Here is a 20,533-nt window from a genome sequence, read left to right on the forward strand (position 1 = left end):
CTCTCCTAAAATATCAGACCGTCTAACCCAACTATATATCCTGCACCGGTCCTACCTGACGCCTCGCAGGATCTCAAAGTTTAGGCCGGGTAGTGACCCTACCTGCCCGGGCTGTGGTTCCCCTGCAGCTACCCTTTACCACCTCCTCTGGGAATGCCCCTGTGTGAACGGCTTCTGGACCCAGGTAGTCCGGTTTCTCCACGACCGAATGGGCTCCCCTCTTTCCCTTAGCCCCCGACAATGTCTGTTCGGGATATTTTCGCTGTCTGAGGCCGAGAAATACCTTAACACATTTTTGCAAGAGACTCTGTTCCTCGCAAGGCTTCAGATAGCGAAAACCTGGCTGAGGGGCCCCCCTCCCACCCTGCAACAATGGATCAAGGCTGTCAACGACACCCTGCCTTTCAAAAAGCTTCTCTATACCCATAGGGGATGCCCCGGTAAATACAACAAGATCTGGGATAGATGGCTGGGGGAAGCCTCCTCCTGTGATACCCCCACTGGTTGACTCCCCCCATAGGCACCTGCTGGATACCCCCGGGTTAAGGCCCCCATCACCTACGTGACATGTTCCTTAGCCCTTTTTCGCATTGCCATATGCCACTTATCTTGTCTTTGTTATGTCTGTTATGCCTGTACTCTTGACATTACCATGTATCCTTGCTTGTGGTGCATGTTGCACCGTTTACTACACTGTCTGTAACCACCCCTTGCTCTATGCTCAATAAACGTCACTTTGATTTAAAAAAAAAAAACAAATGTGCTACCAAGAAATCTGAGTTCATGGGGTCATGGAGTTGTATACATTAGTACAGGCTTTCCCAACATTTTTACCCCGGAGGAACCCCAAAAATAATTTCAGGTCTCAGGGAACTCTTCCTTAAACCAATTTAATGGGGGTCAATGGCAAAAAGGCAACCTTTAGGCCCCGTACACACGTCCGAGGAACTCGACGGGCAAAACTCATCGTTTTGCTCGTCGAGTTCTGTGTGAAGCCGCCGAGGATCTCGGCGAGCCAACTTTCCTCATTGAACAACCAGGAAATAGTGAACATGTTCTCTATTTGGCTCGACGAGGAACTCGGCGGCTTCTTCGGCCGAAAGTGTACACACGCCGGGTTTCTCGGCAGAATTCAGCTCCAATCGAGTTTCTGGCTGAATTCTGCCGAGAAACTCGGTCGTGTGTACGGGGCCTTACAGTGGTGGTCAGAATGCCCCCAACAGACAGCAAAAAAACATAATTGCCATAATGCTGCTGACTTTGCTAAATGGCGATGGTCCTACTATTATGCAGGACTCATCAAATGGGAGGTTAATTAGTCAAAGCTCAAGTAACCCCCCCCCCCCAGCAACCTCTGGGGGGGGGGGGTTACTATCTGTATTAGTATGTTAACTTGATCGTTTGGCAACCCTGACATTTGCAAGAAGTGCTTGTTGGGTGATAAGTAAAGAAAAAACCTTATTGAAGAGGTATGTATGTAGGCTATAATTGCTGATCTGTCCTTCTGGCAGGGTGGACAGCCGCACTCCAAAAAACCATAAGGTTGTCTTTAATATAAAAATGGAAAAATGCACTACAAAAACAAGCAGAGAACAGGAATAACAACCTACGCGTTTCACACTACAAATCAGTGCTTAATCATGGCCATGAACCTGAGGATTCAACCTTCTGCACATTTAGGCCCAGATTCAGGTAGGAGATACAACGGCGTATGTCCAGATACGCCGTCGTATCTCTGAGTGTAAGGCGTCGTATCTTGGCGCCTGATTCAAAGAATCAGATACGCCGGAATTTGTCTAAGATACGACCAGCTTAAGTCTCCTACGCCGTCGTATCTTAACTGCATATTTACGCTGGCCGCTAGGGGCGTGTACGCTGATTTACGCCTATAATATGCAAATCAGCTAGATACGCCTATTCACGAACGTACGCCCAGCCATCGCAGTACAGATACGCCGTTTACGTTAGGCTTTTTCCGGCGTAAAGTTACCCCTGCTATATGAGGCGCAGTATGGACGTCAGGCCAGCGTCAAATTTTCCGTTGTTTGCGTAAGTCGTTCGCGAATAGGGCTGGGCGTCATTTATGTTCACGTTGAAAGCATTGGCTTTTTGCGAGTTAATTTGGAGCATGCGCACTGGGATACTTTCACGGACAGCGCATGCGCCGTTCATAAAAAGCGTCATTTACGTGGGGTCACAATAAATTAACATAAAACACGCCCACATGTTCCACATTTGAATTAGGCGGGCTTACGCCAGCCTATTTACGCTACGCCGCCGCAACTTTGCTTTGTGAATACTGCACTTGCCTGTCAAAGTTGCGGAGGCGTAGCGTAAATAGGATACGTTACGCACGCTCACAAATACGCGCTCCCTACGTGAATCTGGGCCTTAGTTGAAACTACTGTTTCATCGTTAATATCTGTTATGTATGCTTACTTTATAATTTTTTTGAAAATCAGACTAATGCGGTACTTGCTGTATTTGCCTTTAATTATGTTTATTGAGATGTACTGCCTTATCTCTTACAAATAAAGATAAAAAAATGAAGGATATCTTTGGTTTCACACTCTGTGAACAAGTTGCAATGCAAATTGAAACTTGAGGTCTATTTATAAAAAAATTGTGATGAATGTGACAAACATTCGCCCATCCTTGACCAATTCTGACCATAGTTTGCTTAAAGAATAAGTTCACCTTTTGTAATATGTTACATGTTACACCCATGTAACACGTTACAAATGTACTAGCTAATCACTGTATTAATCAAAATACAATCAGAATTTGTAAACAATTAGTGATTTTTTTTTTCATAAAAAGGCCCCAAAAAGTGTGTTTATGCAAAAGTATTTTGTCAGTCTTGGATAAAGAAATAAAGGATTAAACCCCCCTATCAGGCTATTTTTTTGTTTTCTGTGTCCACCCCCTAGGAAGATTGCCACCCACTTCCTGTCTGGGCGACGCAACAAAAAGGGAGAAATCTCCCCAAAGTGAGGAGAATTTGTTTCTTAGTTTTCATTGAAATAGTCCCTATTGGAAGACTTCCCCTCTGGTGACAACTCAAAATTTTTGGATTTCCCCCACAGGATAGTGGTCACCAGGACAAATAGATGAGTGAATTTCCCCAGAGCAGACATAGATGGCAATAAAAACCTGACAGAAGGTCTAAGGCACTGATGGTAAACCTTGGCACCCCAAATGTTTTGGCACTACATTTCCCATGATGCTCATAGACTCTGCAGTGTAGGTGAGCATCATGGGAAATGTAGTTCCAAAACATCTGGGGTGCCAAGGTTCGCCATCACTGGTCTAAGGCATGGGTGCTCAACCTGTGGCCCTCCAGCTGGTTGTTGATGAAGTCCCATGAGGCATTGCAAGGCTGACAGGTATAAGCATGACTCTCAAAGGCAGAGGCATGATGGAACTTGTAGATCCGAAACAGCTAGAGGGCTGCAGGTTGAGCACCCATGGTCTAAGGCTTCCCTACTTTATCCCCAAAAAAAGAAATTATTTCACGGCTAGATTGACCTCTCTGTGGGTGGGGTATATGTGCAAATCGCCTGTATTTACGACCCACAGAGAAACGTACCGCGCTTTAGCAGATGCATGAGGGTGACATTAATCTTATTGGCACCCCCACGCATTGTCAATCGTGGCATGTTTTCACGTGCACTAAACAGCATGGTGCTGCAGTACCATGTGATTCAGTGCAGTGTGATGTTAAACAAGCATCTGGGACTTCTTTCCCTACGTATCTAGCGGGGAGGGCAGCCCATTGAAATGAATGGGCTGCTCTACCTGCAACGTGCACAAGTAAACGCACAAGCCTATCTGAGATCTATCACCTATCATATGTTCTTTTTACAGTTTCTAATTCTCAAAATTAACACATTTATCACCCTTGATTCCATGCTGCAGATACTCTATTGCTGAGGCCTGGACAGTGATCCTGGGGAAGTTGGATCTAAAACAAAGCAGTAACCAGAAGGAGATGGCTTTCAAATTCACACAGTTAATCCCTCATCCATATTATGATATTGATACACAAGATTATGATATTGCACTCGCAGAGCTTGACCACCCTGTGCCTCTTACGTCTCCCCATGTGCAACCCATTTGTGTTCCTGCCAGTACCCACCATTTTCCTGTTGGTTCCACTTGCTGGGTCACAGGTTGGGGAGCAGCTGTTGAAAAGGGTAAGTAACACATAGTCCTTGTATTCAAATGTGTGATATGTACTGTACAACATGCCAAAAACTATTTTTCGAGTTATACTCCGCTGTGCATTTAAGCTGCGTACTTACTATGTACTACAAAACTTTAGCTAGGACTAACTGTAACGGACCTATGAACTATTCTGCCTACAGAGGACTGCATGACTGGTTACTGAGCTCAAAGGGTTAATTGTAGAGGGACTTTTTCACTGCTAAATGCTAATTGACGCTCTGTTGTGTATTACCAGTTAACAGCCTCTTGCCAGGTGTATGCTAACGTGATGATCTGTGAGTGTATATTGTTCTAAAGGTTAATTGAATTCTATTGAGAAAGGAATGTGCCCGGCCAGGTCATGTTAAGTAGATCTCGGTGCCGGAACGTCTAGAGACTGATTGATTCAAGGAGATCATTGTGTTTGAGTTCTGGTAATGAAGAAATGTTTATAATTAGCTCAAAGAAGGTGATTGAAGCTTCCCCACTGTGTGATGTGTGGGTGGGGACAGTTTGATTGTTCATGTGCCTTGAATACAGTATAAAATCTTAGAGTGAACCATTAAAAATCAGTCCTGCTTGACTCGTCTCGTTTCTTGAAAGGGCATTCGATGGGATATACCGGCGGTACCTGCATATCGCAGCTTGCCAGGAAAAGGGACTTCTCCAACGGCTGAGACCCTCTCACTACATGGGTAGCCGTAACATTGGTTGGCAGAAGTGGGATGGTCCTTTTATCCAAAGAGCAAGTGCTGAATGGAGTCGCAGTACGCCAGGCTGAAAAGATCCACACTAAAAGATTTATTAGAGAGTCGTGGTAGGAGCGCCAGCAACAGACCACGGAGGGAGCTGATAGCTGACCTGCTGGAGCTGGACGAAATGGATGGATCTATGGAAGGAACTGAGCCCCTTGCACCGGTCAGCGAGGAAGATCTAATTACTGGGATTGTACAGCGGAGATTATCCTTGTATCCAGAAACGTCCGTGGAACTAATCAACCAGCTGTTCCGGGAAGCAAGGGAAGAGATACAAACTAAGAGGGGACAAGAACTGGAACTGGTAAGAGCGAGACAGCCCATTACACATGCAGTTCCCATGCACACATGCACTCCCCCACCCGTGGCTACAGGAAAGATAATACCGTTCACTACATTTAAAACTTTTGTAGAAAGTGAGGAGGAAATCGATGGATATTTGGCGGATTTTGAGAGGCAGTGCTCACTACACCAGGTACCACCAGACCAATTGGTCACTATTTTGTCGGGGAAATTGTCGGGCAAAGCCAATGAAGCCTTTCGGGCTCTCGCCCCAGAGGATATCTTACAATATCAGCAAGTTAAAAAGGCGCTGCTAACCCGATATGCCGTAACGCCAGAAGCCTACCGCCGGCGCTTCCGGGAGTCCAAGAAGAAGGCTGTGGACTCCCACATGAAATGGGCCAACCAGTTACAAAGTGTGGCATCCCTTTGGGTCCAAGGGTGCAAGGCTAACACCGGGGAGGAAGTATTGCAGCTGTTCCTAATGGAACATTTTCTCCAAGACCTGCCCGCAGACATACAAGACTGGGTACGAGATCGCCGTCCCGCTAACTTAAACGAGGCGGCTCGGCTAGCAGATGAGTACGCGGAGACAAGGAAAGTAAGCCAGGGTACTACGCGGCTGGCTCAGAAGGTAGAACCGCGTACTCCAACCGTCACCCCACGCCCAGAGTTTCGGGCTCCAGTCCCACCACGTCCTCAGGGCCCTAGCAACTACCCCCGGGATTCGCCTAGGGTGACGTGCCATCACTGCAGCGACACGGGACATATTGCTCGTTATTGCCCTTTGAGAGCTACAAATAACAACTGGAGACCCACAACACCCAACACAGAGGTCACTCCATCACGTCCCTCTGCGGCCCACTGCCTGTAGACCGAGGGGGGCCCTGAGGAGTGTCTGGGAATTTGGTATGAGGCAGACCCAATACAAGCGGCCTCTCCGGATAACCGTCAGCATCACCGTCAGGAGGTACGGGTGAATGGACAAGTAGCACAAGGCCTAAGAGATTCCGGGACTACTATCACTCTGATTCAAAAACATCTGGTAAAGCCAGAGAACGTGTCCACTCGCACAGTTGCCGTCCGGGTCGCAGGGGGTGCTGTATTTCGCGTACCCACCGCCCGGGTGCACTTAGACTGGGGAGCTGGGTCAGGAAAGACCACAGTTGGTATCATGGACAACCTACCTGCCGAGGTGGTGCTGGGCAACGACATTGGCCCTCTGACTTCGGCTTATTTACCTACACCTGCTGCTGCTTGTCCCGTGACCACCCGCGTTGCTGGAATCAACTCGCTTGCTGCTGAGACCCGGGTAAGACTACCTTCCCCGACATGTACTGTAGATCCGGCACAATATCACAGTCTAAAATGGGAATGTGACAAGTTGGCCAGTGAGAAATCAGAGATGCAACGACACTACGTCATGTATTATGAGATGTCCCGTGGCTTGAACATTGAAATGCACAAACATTTGTCAAAAGATTAAATGGGATTTGCATCCAGGTGGTGCCGTATCTGTCCCAAGAGCATCAGCAACAGGTTTTGGGAGCCATTGAGAGAGCAAAGCAAGTGACTGTTCCAGAATTGAATTCCATTATTCACCTTCACCATCAGCTACCGACCTGGTAAGCCAATGGGAAGGCCGACGGACTGTCCAGGCAAACGGAACTTTTACCTTAACAGCAGACCGGACATCCCCAAGTTGACCCGAAAAGGATCAATCCGGGTCTGCCGGAGTGTTCCACAAAAGGGGAGTAGTGTAACGGACCTATGAACTATTCTGCCTACAGAGGACTGCATGACTGGTTACTGAGCTCAAGGGGTTAATTGTAGAGGGACTTTTTCACTGCTAAATGCTAATTGACGCTCTGTTGTGTATTACCAGTTAACAGCCTCTTGCCAGGTGTATGCTAACGTGATGATCTGTGAGTGTATATTGTTCTAAAGGTTAATTGAATTCTATTGAGAAAGGAATGTGCCCGGCCAGGTCATGTTAAGTAGATCTCAGTGCCGGAACGTCTAGAGACTGATTGATTCAAGGAGATCATTGTGTTTGAGTTCTGGTAATGAAGAAATGTTTATAATTAGCTCAAAGAAGGTGATTGAAGCTTCCCCACGGTGTGATGTGTGGGTGGGGACAGTTTGATTGTTCATGTGCCTTGAATACTGTATAAAATCTCAGAGTGAACCATTAAAAATCAGTCCTGCTTGACTCTGCAAACGTAGCCCGTCTCGTTTCTTGAAAGGGCATTCGATGGGATATACCGGCGGTACCTGCATATCGCAGCTTGCCAGGGAAAGGGACTTCTCCAACGGCTGAGACCCTCTCACTACATGGGTAGCCGTTACACTAACCTTAGCTGAGATCATTTGCACAAATGCTGTTTTGCCCCAGAGAGGCTATGTACTGCTGTGCTCCAGACTTACCATTCTCCCAAGACTGCTGGCCACCCTTGGAAAAATAAACTCTTTTGGGTCATTTCCCAACAATTCTGGTGGCCTAGTCTACATGATGATGTAACCGCCTTCGTAGCTGCGGAGTAAGACTCCACGACACCTTCCAGTGGGTCTCCTACAACCCATACCCAATAGAGAGAAGCCCTGGACCTACCTGTCTATGGATTTCGTTGTGGAGTTAACGAGCTCCCAGGGCAACACAGTTATCCTTACGGTGGTTCACCGGTTCTCAAAAATGTCTCATTGTATTCCACTAAAGAGGTTGCCCACGTCTAAGGAACTGGCTTCCATCTTTGCTCGGGAGGTCTTTCGCTTACATGTGCTACCCAGGGTGATTGTCTCGGACAGGGGTAGTCAGTTTGTGTCCCGGTTCTGGCGAACCTTTTGTGCACAGTTGGGAATTCAGCTTGCTTTCTCCTCTGCGTATCACCCGCTGTCTAATGGGGCGGCAGAACAAGCCAATCAGTCCTTGGAGCAATTCCTACATTGCTATATTGCTGACCATCATAACAACTGGTCAGACCTCTTACCATGGGCAGAGTTTGCTCACAATAGTGCCTTGAATTCTGCTTCCCCATTTATGGCGAACTATGGTTTCCAACCTTCCATGTTGCCGGACTCTTTTGTTCCGCAGAGCATTTCTGCATTAGAGGAGCATATCCGTGGTCTTCGTTCCACTTGGGCACAAGTCCAGGAGGCTTTGTGACATGCGAATGTTAGGTACAGACTCCATGCTGACAGCAGACGCCTGCCTGCACCTTCCTACCAGGTTGGGGATAGGGTCTGACTGTCATCTCGCAACCTCCAACTTCGTGTTCCCTCGCCGAGGTTCACACCTCGGTTTATTGGACCTTTCCGTATTCTTCGCAGGATTAACCCAGTGGCTTGCGCATTAGACCCTCCTTCTAATATGCAAATCGCCAATGTATTTCATGTCTCCTTATTAAAACCTTTGGCCTTCAACCGCTTTACCATCTTGGTGCCACGTCCTCACCCTGTACAGGCTGAGAACCATGAGGAGTATGATGTACAGTCCATTGTTGACTCCCATAGGTTCCGTGGGCGCATACAGTACCTGGTGCATTGGAAAGGGTACAGTCCGGAGGAACGCTCTTGGGTCCCATCCTCGGATGTACATGCCCCTGTCCTCCTCCATGATTTCCATAGACGATTTCCCTTCAGGCCTGGTGGTCCTCTGAGGTGGAGGGGTCATTGAGGAGGGGGTACTGAAAGGGCTGGGCTCAGCCCTTTCTTCTCTGAGCTGGCTGCTTAGCTGTGGGCTAATTGCCAGCTCCTATCCCTCCACAGTGACTCACCTGTTGATGGTCCTGCTCGTCAGTCCATCCTACTTAAAGCGGGATTCCACCCGCAAATATTTTTTTTTTTAAAGTCAAAAGCTACTAACACTGTAGCTGCTGACTTTTAATAAGAACACTTACCTGTCCTACTCGCCTGCGCTGATGCCCCCCCCCCCCCGATGCCGATCCCTCGATCGGTGCAGGCCCCACACCGCCATCCACACTGGGCATGCGCGAGTCTCGTGCCAACTTGTGAATGGGCGGTTGCTCTCTGGGATTACACACAGTTCCCAGAAATCACAACGCCCCATTCACTAGAAGAGGATGCAGAAGATAACAGGCCGCGGTTACGGAAGAGGCAGATTACGGACTTCCTCATAGCAACAGGTATTTCGGGTGAGAATAAAAATATTTTTTTCTATTTTAGGATTTTTTTTTTATGGGTGGAACTCCACTTTAAGCCGTCCAGTCCAGACGATCTCCTGTTTGATGTTCTACTACGTTGATATCTGGCTCCCTGACGTTTTGGCTTGTCTCACTATCCGATCCGGTTCCTGAACTCTGGCTATTATTTGACTATGTTTACTCTGTTTATCTGTTTTTATTATTATTAAACAAGTGTTATTTAATTGTACTTCTGTCTCAGTCTGATTCATGGTTTCTGACACCCACATTAATAGGACTAGGCTAGAAATAATTGAAATCTGAAAAAATAATATACGCTTTTAAGAAAAAAAAAATATTGTTTCATAAAGATGTATTGATCAGGCATATTATCAAGGTACAGAAACATTGCAAGAAGAAATTAATATGATTAGAACACAATTTACAACAATAATCATATCAACTACATACCTTGGCATGAATTTAGCTTGATTGTTAGGTGATAAGGAAGTTTAAATCTAGTCATTTATATCTGATATGCTAAACATAAAGGGACATGTCAAAATATTTAACCACTTGAATACCAGGCACTTACAACCCCTTCCTGCCCAAGCCAATTTTCAGTGATGTTGCTGTTTAAATGACAATTGCGCGGTCATGCTACACTATACCCAAACAGAATTTTTATAATTTTGTTTCCACAAATAGAGCTTTCTTTTGGTGTTATTTTGTAAATAAGTATGTTTTCTCCTTGGGCACTGATAGGTGGCACTGGTAGGCGGCACTGATGGGTGGCAATGATATGCAGCACTGATGGGCATTGATAGGCGGCACTACTGGGCACTGATACATGGAACTGATAGCGTGCACTGATAGGCATCACTGATGGCACTGGCAGGAATTGGGGTTGGGCACTGATTGGCAGCTGCCTGGGCACTGATTGGCATTTCCCTGGTGGTCTAGGGTGGCATACCTGGTGGTCCAGTGCGATGGCCATCCCTGGTGGTACTGGCGTCATCCTGGTGGTCCTCGGTGGGCATCTGAGGGGGGGCTGTGCTGATAAACAATCAGCACAGATGCCCCCTGTCAGGAGAGCAGCTGATCGTCTCTCCTCTACTCGCGTCTGTCAGATGCGAGTGAGGAAAGGCCGATCAATGGCTCTTCTGGTCTACATCGTGATCAGCCGCGATTGGACATGGCTGATCACGTGTCAGACTGACACATCGCACCACTGATTGCTGCGATGCGCGCCCCCACGGGGGGCGCAGCGGTTGTTATCCTGCTGGACATCATATGACACCCTGTCAGGATAACAGAACCATCGCACAAATTTTGTGGGGAAATTCGCCATCAGACACTGAAAGTGACAACAGCGAAGATTCTGCAACTGAGCAAATTTCTGTGTTTTTGATTTGATTACATTACTGAAATTTTTTTATTGTTATTATTATATTATTATTTTTGATAATTCTTTATAGTTATTTATTATATTATAATTTGGGATTTTTAGTTTCAAACTTTATCATACCCAGAATGTTTACAAGACTCTTGTTTGGACAGATTTAAGTAAGTTATTTCTAAAGCCTTATACACACGATCAGACTTCAATCGGGAAAAATCCGTGAAATTTTGGCCGAAGGGCGTTGGCCGTGAACTTGTTCTGCATACAGACGGCAGAACTTTTTCAGCCAACATACACAAAACTAAATGTTTTTTCTGCTCTTTAGCGCCACCCTTTAGGCAACTTCTGCTAATGTTGTCTTATGGTTTGCATTGGCTCGGAGGATGCGTGTTTGTACTTTGGATTTTAGTCCGACGGATTTGTGTACACAGGATCGGATGATCCGACGGCACACATTTGTTGTCGGACAATTTAAGAGCATGAACACCCAACATTTGTTGTCGGAAATTCTGACAACTGTTGTCCAATGGAGCATACAGACGGTCGGATTATCCGACAAAACACGTCCATCGGACAATATCCGATCGCGTGTACGGGCCTAAAGAATTACAGGCCTACAATATAAAATGCCAAACAATGTACTGTACTGCTTTGACATTCAAAAATCTGACATAATCATACCGCCAGGGAGGTTAATGTCTTAAAGTGGACCTAAGAATATGTACTAAAATATCTTAGCAAATGTTTAATACTTTTATAACCAGGTTTTGTGCATTTTAGGTCCAACCATAGACATTCTCCAAAAAGTGGACCTGAATATAATCTCTGAAGATCTCTGCAGTGAAATTTACAACTATCGGATTACTCCTAGAATGTTTTGTGCTGGGGAGCCTGATGGGACTAAAGATGCATGCACTGTATGTATTTGCGCAAGTTGCAAGTTTAAATCATCCATAAAAGCCTCTCTTCTGTTTGAACATAGTTCTAAAAATAGTTTTCCATACTTTTCAGATTATTTTAGCTGATTAGGTCCAACTATCCATAGTCAAAGGCTAATGCCGCGTACACACGACCCTTTTTCATGACGAGAAAAATGCCATTTTTTTAAATTGGCCATTAAAAACGATTGTGTGTAGGCTCCAGAGCATTTTTCACGACGAGAAAAATGGCCATTAAAAATGTAGACCATGCTCTATTTTTTCTCAACGTGAAAAACGGCCGTGTGTGCGCTTTAACGATGGGGGGGAAAACACGCATGCTCAGAAGCAAGTTATGTGATGGGAAATTAGCATAATCAGCCCAAAGGGTGGCGCCATTCGAATAGAACTTCCGCTTTATAGTGCCGTCGTACGTGTTGTACGTCACCACGCTTTGCTCGAGCATTTTTTATCACGATTGTGTGTATGCAAGGCGGCAGGCTTGGGAGGAATCACGTCGAGAAAAACAATGTTTTTTTCCATGATGTGAAAAACGGTCATGTGTACGCGGCATAGTTAGAGTTTAATTATCTCACCTCAGATTCGTTTTATCATTAAATTTAAAAAACTTTTTTGGCCATACTTTTCTTGTGGGTCAAATGATTGCAGGTTCTTTTGCTCTCCTCTGACCCAGAGTTAGCCAATAGTGAGCTATTGCCCACTGTCAGCTGATGCATTTTTTTTAAACGACCGCGTGTGGGCAACGTCGTTTTAATGACGAAGTTGGAAAAAACTTTTTCTACATGCCGAAAAACTTAGTTTTTTACATGCCGAAAATCGATCGTGTGTACGCAGCATTAGAGCCAACCTGGGAGAACTACAGCATCACAAATAAAAATGATGATGTGTGTTTGTTTTTTTCAAATCCCATACCTCTCCTTTAATGCCTTATGCATACAAACGATCGTAAAATCCGACAAGAAAACCGATCCCGATGGAATCTTGGCTCAAACTTGTCTTGCATACACACAGTCACACCAAATTGTGACCGTCAAGAACGCGGTGACGTACAACACTATGACGAGCCGAGAAAAATGAAGTTCAATGCTTCCAAGCATGCATGGTTTTTGGTGCGTCGGAATTGCATACAGACGATCGAAATTTCCTCCAAGAACTTTTCTTGTCGGAAAATTTGAGAACCAGCTCTCAAATTTTTCTTGGCGGAAATTACAACAGAAAAAATTCTGATTGAGCCTACACACGGTCGGAATTTCCGAACCAAAAGCTCACATCGGACTTTTCTTGTCGGAATTTCCGATCGTGTGTACACATATTAGAGTTTAATTTTGCCCAAGGGTGATCTTACATCCAGCAACAAATTCTCTTTCTCCTTATTTATTTATACATATATAAATTGTCCATATAGGAAAGGGAGCACTCTTTGTGACTAGAGAAAAAGGTATAACCTCTGCATACGGAAAGGCTTCTTTACAGTAAGTGCTGTGAACATATGGAACACATTTTTACATGTGCTAGTTGTAGCTAACTCTAGTTTATTTAATAAAAAGCTGGATGTGTTACCAAATGCCCAGAATATTCATAAGAAATAACACCACAGAGTATTGACTGAGAGCATAACTGGTTGCCTTAGGGGGATAAGGGAAGGATTTTCCCCTGTTAAAAGAAATTGGACTGTGCTGTATGTGTTTTTTGCCTTCCTTTGGATCAACCATGGGGTTAGTGTTCTGTAGATGTAGGTTTTTTGTTTGTTGATGATTGGCCTCTATAGACATGTGTCCTTTTGCTTTTTGTAGCTGTTTGAGTCCCTGGTAGATTGATTTCTCTTCATTTTCTGTCCTGGTGACATGGGTCTCCTTGACAAGAAGTAATAGGGAATCTCTCCAACAGGGCAAATAGAGCAACAAAAGCCTAAACTCCTGGTTTTGTAAGGACCTTTTACCTACCTGTTTTGGGGGTTGACATGCAAAGTGATTGCAAGTGATTGCAACCTGCTCCACTGTCTGTAGTGCATTAAAGTGGATTTAAACCCCCCAAAAAAAAAAATTTCTTTCGATGTCACAATGTAGAGAATAAGATTTCCTATCATCTTTGCCCAGTATTGCCACACAGAGTTAATCCAGCTCTGAGCAATCCTCTTTTATTGTTCAGTGAAAATTAACAGACTTCCAGATAAAAACCTGTCTAAAAAAAAAGTCCTTTCCGTCCCCTTGCTTCGAGTGACATACATTACCTCTCACAATGAACTGTGGATCACCTCCCATATTATGATAAACATCCAGGAATGTGCATATGTCCAAGCTAGTGCACGAGATATGTAAAAACCCTGTCACTCGAAGCAAGGGGACGGTAAGGACTTTTTATTTAGACAGGTTTTTATCTGGAAGTCTGTTAATTTTCACTGAACAATAAAAGTGGATTGCTCAGAGCTGGATTAACTATGTGTGATTTCCTATCATCTGGGCACAGATGATAGGAAATCTTATTCTCTACATTGTGACATCAAAAAAAAAAATTATCACTGTGTCCTTCTTTGGAATCTTTGGTTGGTTCCCTACAGCCCCAGCTGCTGTTTTATTGCTTTTCTTTAAGGCCTCGTACACACGACCGAACATGTCCGCTGAAACTGGTCCGCGGACCAGTTTCCGCGGACATGTTCGGTCGTCTGTACGGCCGACCGGACCGTTTTCCAGCGGACAAAAATTTCTTAGCATGCTAAGAAACTTGTCCGCTGGAACGATGTCCGCCGGACATGTCCGATGGTCAGTATGACCGATCGGACATGTCCGCTGGCCCGAGAATCCGCGCATGACGTCGAAGTGATTCGACGCATGGTTTGAAGCATTTAACTTCAGGGTTCGCTCACGTCGCCGCGTCATCGTCGCCGTCACGTCGCCTTCACGTTGTCGTCACGTAACTGCGTATTCTGTCCGCGCGGATTTTGGTTTGATGGTGTGTACAACCATCAGACCAAAATCTCCGAGCGGACATGTCCGATAAAAACAGTCTGCGGACCATTTTCATCGGACAGATCCGGTCGTGTGTACGAGGCCTAAGTTTCTACTTTGAATCTTCTGCTTTCTGCTGTATCCTTCCTGGGCCCTGCTGATTACTGTACTTACTGCTCTTCCAGTCCTGGCCCTGTTCTTACTTGTGAAATGTAATTTGCATTTGCCTGCAGTCCAGGCCCTCCTCCTATGCCATTATATGAGCAGATTTATTTATTTCCTCAGGTGAGCTATCCACATGAACAATATACACCTAATGACTGGTCCATATTCCCAACTCCTGACTCCCAGATCCCTGATTCTTGGTCCCCTGTTTTTAGGCTGCCTATACTCTTCTGACTTTCTGCTCCTGATTCCTGATTTCCTTATGCCCTGTACACACGATTGGTTAGTCTGATGAAAACGGACCGATGGACCGTTTTCATCGGACGGACCGATCATGTGTGGGCCCCATCGTTTTTTTTCCCCCATCGGTGAACCTGTTTTAAATTTTTCTTATGGTTAAAAAGCCTACAGAAAAAAACGATCGTCTGTGGGGAAATCCATCGGTCAAAAATCCACGCATGCTCAGAATCAAGGCGACGCATGCTCGGAAGCAATGAAATTAATTTTTCTCAGCACGTTGTAGTGTTTTAAGTCACCGCGTTCTGACACAAACGGATTTTGACTGATGGTGTGTAGGCAAGACTGATGAAAGTCAGCTTCATCGGATATCTGATAAAAAAAAATCCATCGGATTAGATTCCATCACATATCCGATCGTGTGTACAGGGCATCACAGTTTTTCTACCCAAGGTATAATTTATGCCAAAAGATCACTATGAGATTGGTCTAACAACACCACTGTCTTTCTGTATTTCAGGGTGACTCTGGCAGTCCACTTGTTTGCCAAGAACCTGGAGGGCGATGGTTTGTAGCAGGGGTGGTGAGTTGGGGGCTTGGTTGTGCAAGACCCAACCATTTTGGAATATATACCAGAATAACTAGAATTGTTGGATGGATTCACAATGTCACGGCCCAATAACAAAATTAAATGCAATGAATACCTTCGATACCAACCTGGCTCATGGTACAATTATCTAAAGAAAGGAACTGAAGATAATCAAAGAAGAGAGGCAATTAGTTTCCAGAATTTGCTATTATAAATGAATTTATTTATTATCAAAAAGTTCTTTGCTTTAAAGAAAACAATAAAATAATGTACCATATACATATGATGTAGTAAAGGAATTGAAAATTGAAAGAATGTGGCATAACAAACCAGTGATCTCCCGGCAAATATTTTATTGCTACTAAATTGTCTATTAAAATTGTATTACACAAAAGATGTTTACATACAAGCTTATTGGATAATGTGTAAACCAGTGTGCTGTAACTCACTTCTGCATATGAATCTTCATTAGGAAACTGTGTAGTTTGATTGGCTGATATTGGTTATTGCATTTTGCAGATTATTTTTGTTTTCTTTGTTGCATTATTATATAAGTTCAATGAAAAGTTATAAAAACTGAAATTAGACCTACCATATATACCCGAGTATAAGCCAAGGTACCTAATTTTACCACAAAAAACTGGGGAAACGTATTGACTCGAGTATAAGCCTAGGGTGAGAATGCAGCAGCTACTGTAAGCGGAAAAGAGGGTAAACAATGCCCATTTGCACGCCTCACTGTGCCCATTGCAACCACACTGTGCCCAACCTCACTGTGCCCTTTGCAACCTCACTGTGCCATTTTCAACCTCACTGTGCCCATTGCAACCTCACTGTGCCCATCCTAACTGTGCCCGAGTCAGTTTACCTGAAATTATTGACGGGCTGCGGACATCCATTCATTGTTTAAAAGTCGCGGTCTCCTCCTGGTCCCTTCCGTGATGCGTTTCTCAGTAGACACAGTTCCGCCTATCACGGACGTTCTGTCATCCTCTGACCCAGTTTCCCAGCAGACACTGTGTTCAGTGTTCCATCAATCACGGACGCCCTCTTGTCCGAGGATAAAAGGACGTCCGTAATTGGCGGAACACTGAACACAGTGTCTGCTGGGAAACTGGGTCAGCGGATGACAGAACGTCCGTGATAGGCGGAACTGTGTCTGCTGAGAAACTCCTACCACGGAAGGGACCAGGAGGAGACCGTGACTTTTAAATAGACGCCCGCAGCCTGTCAATTTCAGGTACACTGACTCACGTATAAGCCGAGGGGGGTATTTTCAGCCTTAAAAAAAAGGGCTGAACAACTCTGCTTATACTCGCGTATATACGGTACTTTATATTTTAAAGACACATGCATATAAGCTCCTATATCCAGACTTGTCCTATTTAATGTATGATGTTGTTTAGTAATTCAGCCTTCTTAGGACCTTATGCTTACAATTAATTAATTTGGTGAATTTGTTGAGGATTACAAAATAGCTCTAATGTTGTATTTGGCCTTGACATTGTTGTACAGAAAGATGATATAAGGCCATAGATAGCAACCAACCAGGTCAATAAAAAAAAGAGTTTCTAATAGATTCTTTCACCATTATCCACATTGCTGTTTACTTAAAGTGGGATTCCAGCTTTATCTGGGGTGAATAGAACCTCTGTGAGGTTGATACTGCTGCCGGTGTACTCAACATGGAGAATTTCCCTCACTGCCTACCTTGGGGACGCAACAGATAATTAGGGGAAATCTCCAGTGTGGAAAATTATCTTATTCTACTCAACCCTACTACAAACAAAGTAGAGTTGTTACTGATCTCCCCAAATACCAAATCACTCGTCTGCAAGTCATTCAAAATACGGCCGCTCGACCGTAACCAAATAAATATTTCACTGGAGATAAAATCAATGTAGCTACATAAACTGTAAAAATGGTGCGAGTAATACCAAACGGTACCAAAAGCAGTCATAAAACATGTAGCTAAGTATGATACTGATATAAAAATGTGTACAACGATACCACTGCTGAATTCAGATGAGGAGAGGTTAACATCAGTCCGTCGGCATGTAGATGTCCCATGAAGGGAACTATCACAACTCCCAGTGGATGGTTGTAGAATCCCAGGTTGTTAGAGTGTGGCAGATGGTAAGGTCCCGCCGGCATGCAGATATGAAGGCACAGCAAAGGAGCCCTTCAGATGGACATGGCAAGCCCCGCCGGTGTCCGTGATGTTACTGGATCTCCGACGGAACTCCCTGAAGGCCCAGAAGCCAGCGGAGAGGTGAGTAGCAATCAAAAGAATTTTAATCGATCAAAAAGATTTTGATCGATCAAAAAAATTTAATATTAATCGATTAATTAAAAGTTAATTTGCACAGCCCTAAAACAAAGCCTTTTTAATTATCCCACATTTTTATTATAGACAACGGATATAGTAGTACATAGACACAAAAATATGTGATCCCATGCTGTCAGGGAACCTATGTAATGCATGTTCCTACACTAATTGTTGAAAGCACCCAAATCGAGTCATTGCTATAGCCATGAAAATGTTAACAGGCAAGCTACTCGCTCAAGGCATCTGAAGATCCTGGGGCAGATCCTCAAAGAAATTACGCGGCGTATCTCTTGATATGCCGCGTAATTTCAAATTTTGAGCGTCGTATCTTTGTTTTGGTATCCCCAAAACAAGATACGACGGCATATGTGTTATATCCGACAGGGGTACGTCTTCGTACGCTGTCGGATCTTAGATGCAATTTTTTGGCGTCCGCTAGGTGCCGTTCACGTCGTAATCCGCGTTGAGTATGCAAATTAGCTATTTCCGATGATCCACGAACGTACGAGCGGCCGTCGCATTTTTTTACGTCGTTTCCGTTCGGCTTTTTCCGGCGTATAGTTAAAGCTGCTATCTGGTGGCGTACTCAATGTTAAGTATGGCCGTCGTTCCCGCGTCTAATTTTGAAAATTTTACGTTGTTTGCGTAAGTCGTCCGTGAATGGGGCTGGACGCCAAACCAAAGCCAGGTAAGTTACAGCGGCGTAGCGTATCTCACATCTGCGCCGGGCGCAGCGGAGGTACGTAGATCTACCCCCCTGTGTTTTTCTACACCAAACACAAAACTTGAAAGAGTCAGCCAAGTAATAAATTTACCCCGACTCTAAAAGAAAAACCTTCCCCATTCTATAAAAAAGAAAAAAAACAATGGTCTAGAATTTCCTTATAACACCTTCAGATTCATGTACAAAATATTTGTTGAAGTAGCGAATGTGTGTTTAACCAAAAAAAAAAATGACTTTACTCCGTGGCTGTCTCAGTAAACTGAAGCTCAGAAATAGCAGCTGCCATAATTGATAACCTCCTAGTAGTCATTGAGTTCAAGCTTTTAGTATTTAAAACCTCACCTAATGGAGGTAGTAGGAGAAGATTTTCATATAACAACTTTTATCGCCTTTTTTTATTGAGCTGAGCTTAAAGCGGGGGTTCACCCTGAGGCCCCGTACACACGACAGAGGAACTCGACGTGCTTGGCACGTCGAGTTCCTCGTCGAGTTTTGGAATGAAGCCGCCGAGGAGCTCGGCGGGCCGCCTTCTCCCATAGAACAACGAGAAAATAGAGAACATGTTCTCTATTTTCTCGTCGAGCTCCTCGGCGGCTCCATCGAGCCAAAACTGTACAGACGACAGAGTTTCTCGGCAGAATCCGGGTTTTGACCGAGTTTCTCGGTGATTTCTGCCGAGAAACTCTGTCGTGTGTACGGGGCCTTAGAGGGCACTTTTCCCCCTTAGATTCCTGCTCGTTTTTACTAGGGGAATCGGCTATTTATTTTAAAATATGTGCAGTACTTACCCGTTTACGAGATGCATCCTCTCCGTCGCTTCCGGGTATGGGCTGCGGGACTGGGCGTTCCTTCTTGATTGACAGGCTTCCGACGGTCGCATCCATCGCGTCACGATTTTCCGAAAGAAGCCGAACGTCGGTGCGCAGGCGCAGTATAGAAAGCCTCTCGGAAGGCTGTCAATCAAGAAGGAACGCCCGCTCCCGAAGACCCATACCCGGAAGCGACGGAAGAAGATGCAGCTCGAAAACGGGTAAGTACTGCTCATATTTTAATGCAAATAGCCGATTCCCCTAGACCGAACGAGCAGGAAGCTAAGGGGAGAAATTTTTTTTTTTTACAAATGGGTGAACTCCCGCTTTAAGATTTTTTATATATTAGTCCAATGGGGGGTACAGCACTCAGATAAGAGACTCACTCAGGGAAAGTAGATACACACAGTCAGGCAGAAGAGGAGCTCGCAAGACCTACAAGTACCTCTTCCAATGGATAGTACATAAATACAAATCCTGTAAAAAAACAAAATTCTGCTTGCGTCATACTGGGATATTTTCTTTCACTTCCTGTACCAAAGAAAACAAAACAGAAAAAAAGGAAATTCCAGCTTACACAGATGTTCCTTTTTGCTTTTTTTCCCCCACCTCCCAGTGTGGTAACAACTGTGAAATTGCAGATTTACCATCATTTTCTTTCATCATGGTCAATGGTCACCAGGGAAATCTGAGAGGGTCCCAAGAGGGGACACAGACAGCAATGCGATCCTGACACGGGTTACAACTCTATACAAAACTAAAAATGTTTTAGCATAGATACACTTTAAAGACAAAAGCAGTAATCCATGGCACCCCCTCAGAATCGTCTTTCTTTTATTACTGCAGTAATTCATAATTTGTGGTTCATAAAAGTTACTGCAATGTTCTGCTTTATCGGTTAATGCTTGATCAAAAGGGACCAAATAAGATTGCATAATAGAATGTATGGAATAATTGTTTGACTTACGTGCAAAGTGTACATCCTTTTTTTGGTATGCATTAATCTAGCTTAA

The 20,533-nt window shown here is 44.6% G+C and overlaps 1 protein-coding gene across 2 annotated transcripts in view; it reads left to right on the top strand.

The window, feature by feature from the left end:
* Positions 1-16,052, top strand: part of TMPRSS6 (transmembrane serine protease 6) — a 214,715-nt gene extending 198,663 nt beyond the window's left edge. For both annotated transcript variants that reach the window (XM_040359433.1, XM_040359432.1), the window contains 3 exons: positions 3,919-4,196; positions 11,565-11,701; positions 15,590-16,052. In XM_040359433.1, the coding sequence (XP_040215367.1) occupies positions 3,919-4,196; positions 11,565-11,701; positions 15,590-15,751 (577 nt within the window). In that variant the 3' untranslated portion in view covers positions 15,752-16,052. The remainder of the gene's footprint in view (positions 1-3,918; positions 4,197-11,564; positions 11,702-15,589) is intronic.
* Positions 16,053-20,533: the final 4,481 nt, after the last annotated feature.

Source organism: Rana temporaria, chromosome 7 (assembly GCF_905171775.1).
Source record: "Rana temporaria chromosome 7, aRanTem1.1, whole genome shotgun sequence".
Classification (NCBI taxonomy): Eukaryota; Metazoa; Chordata; class Amphibia; order Anura; family Ranidae; genus Rana; species Rana temporaria.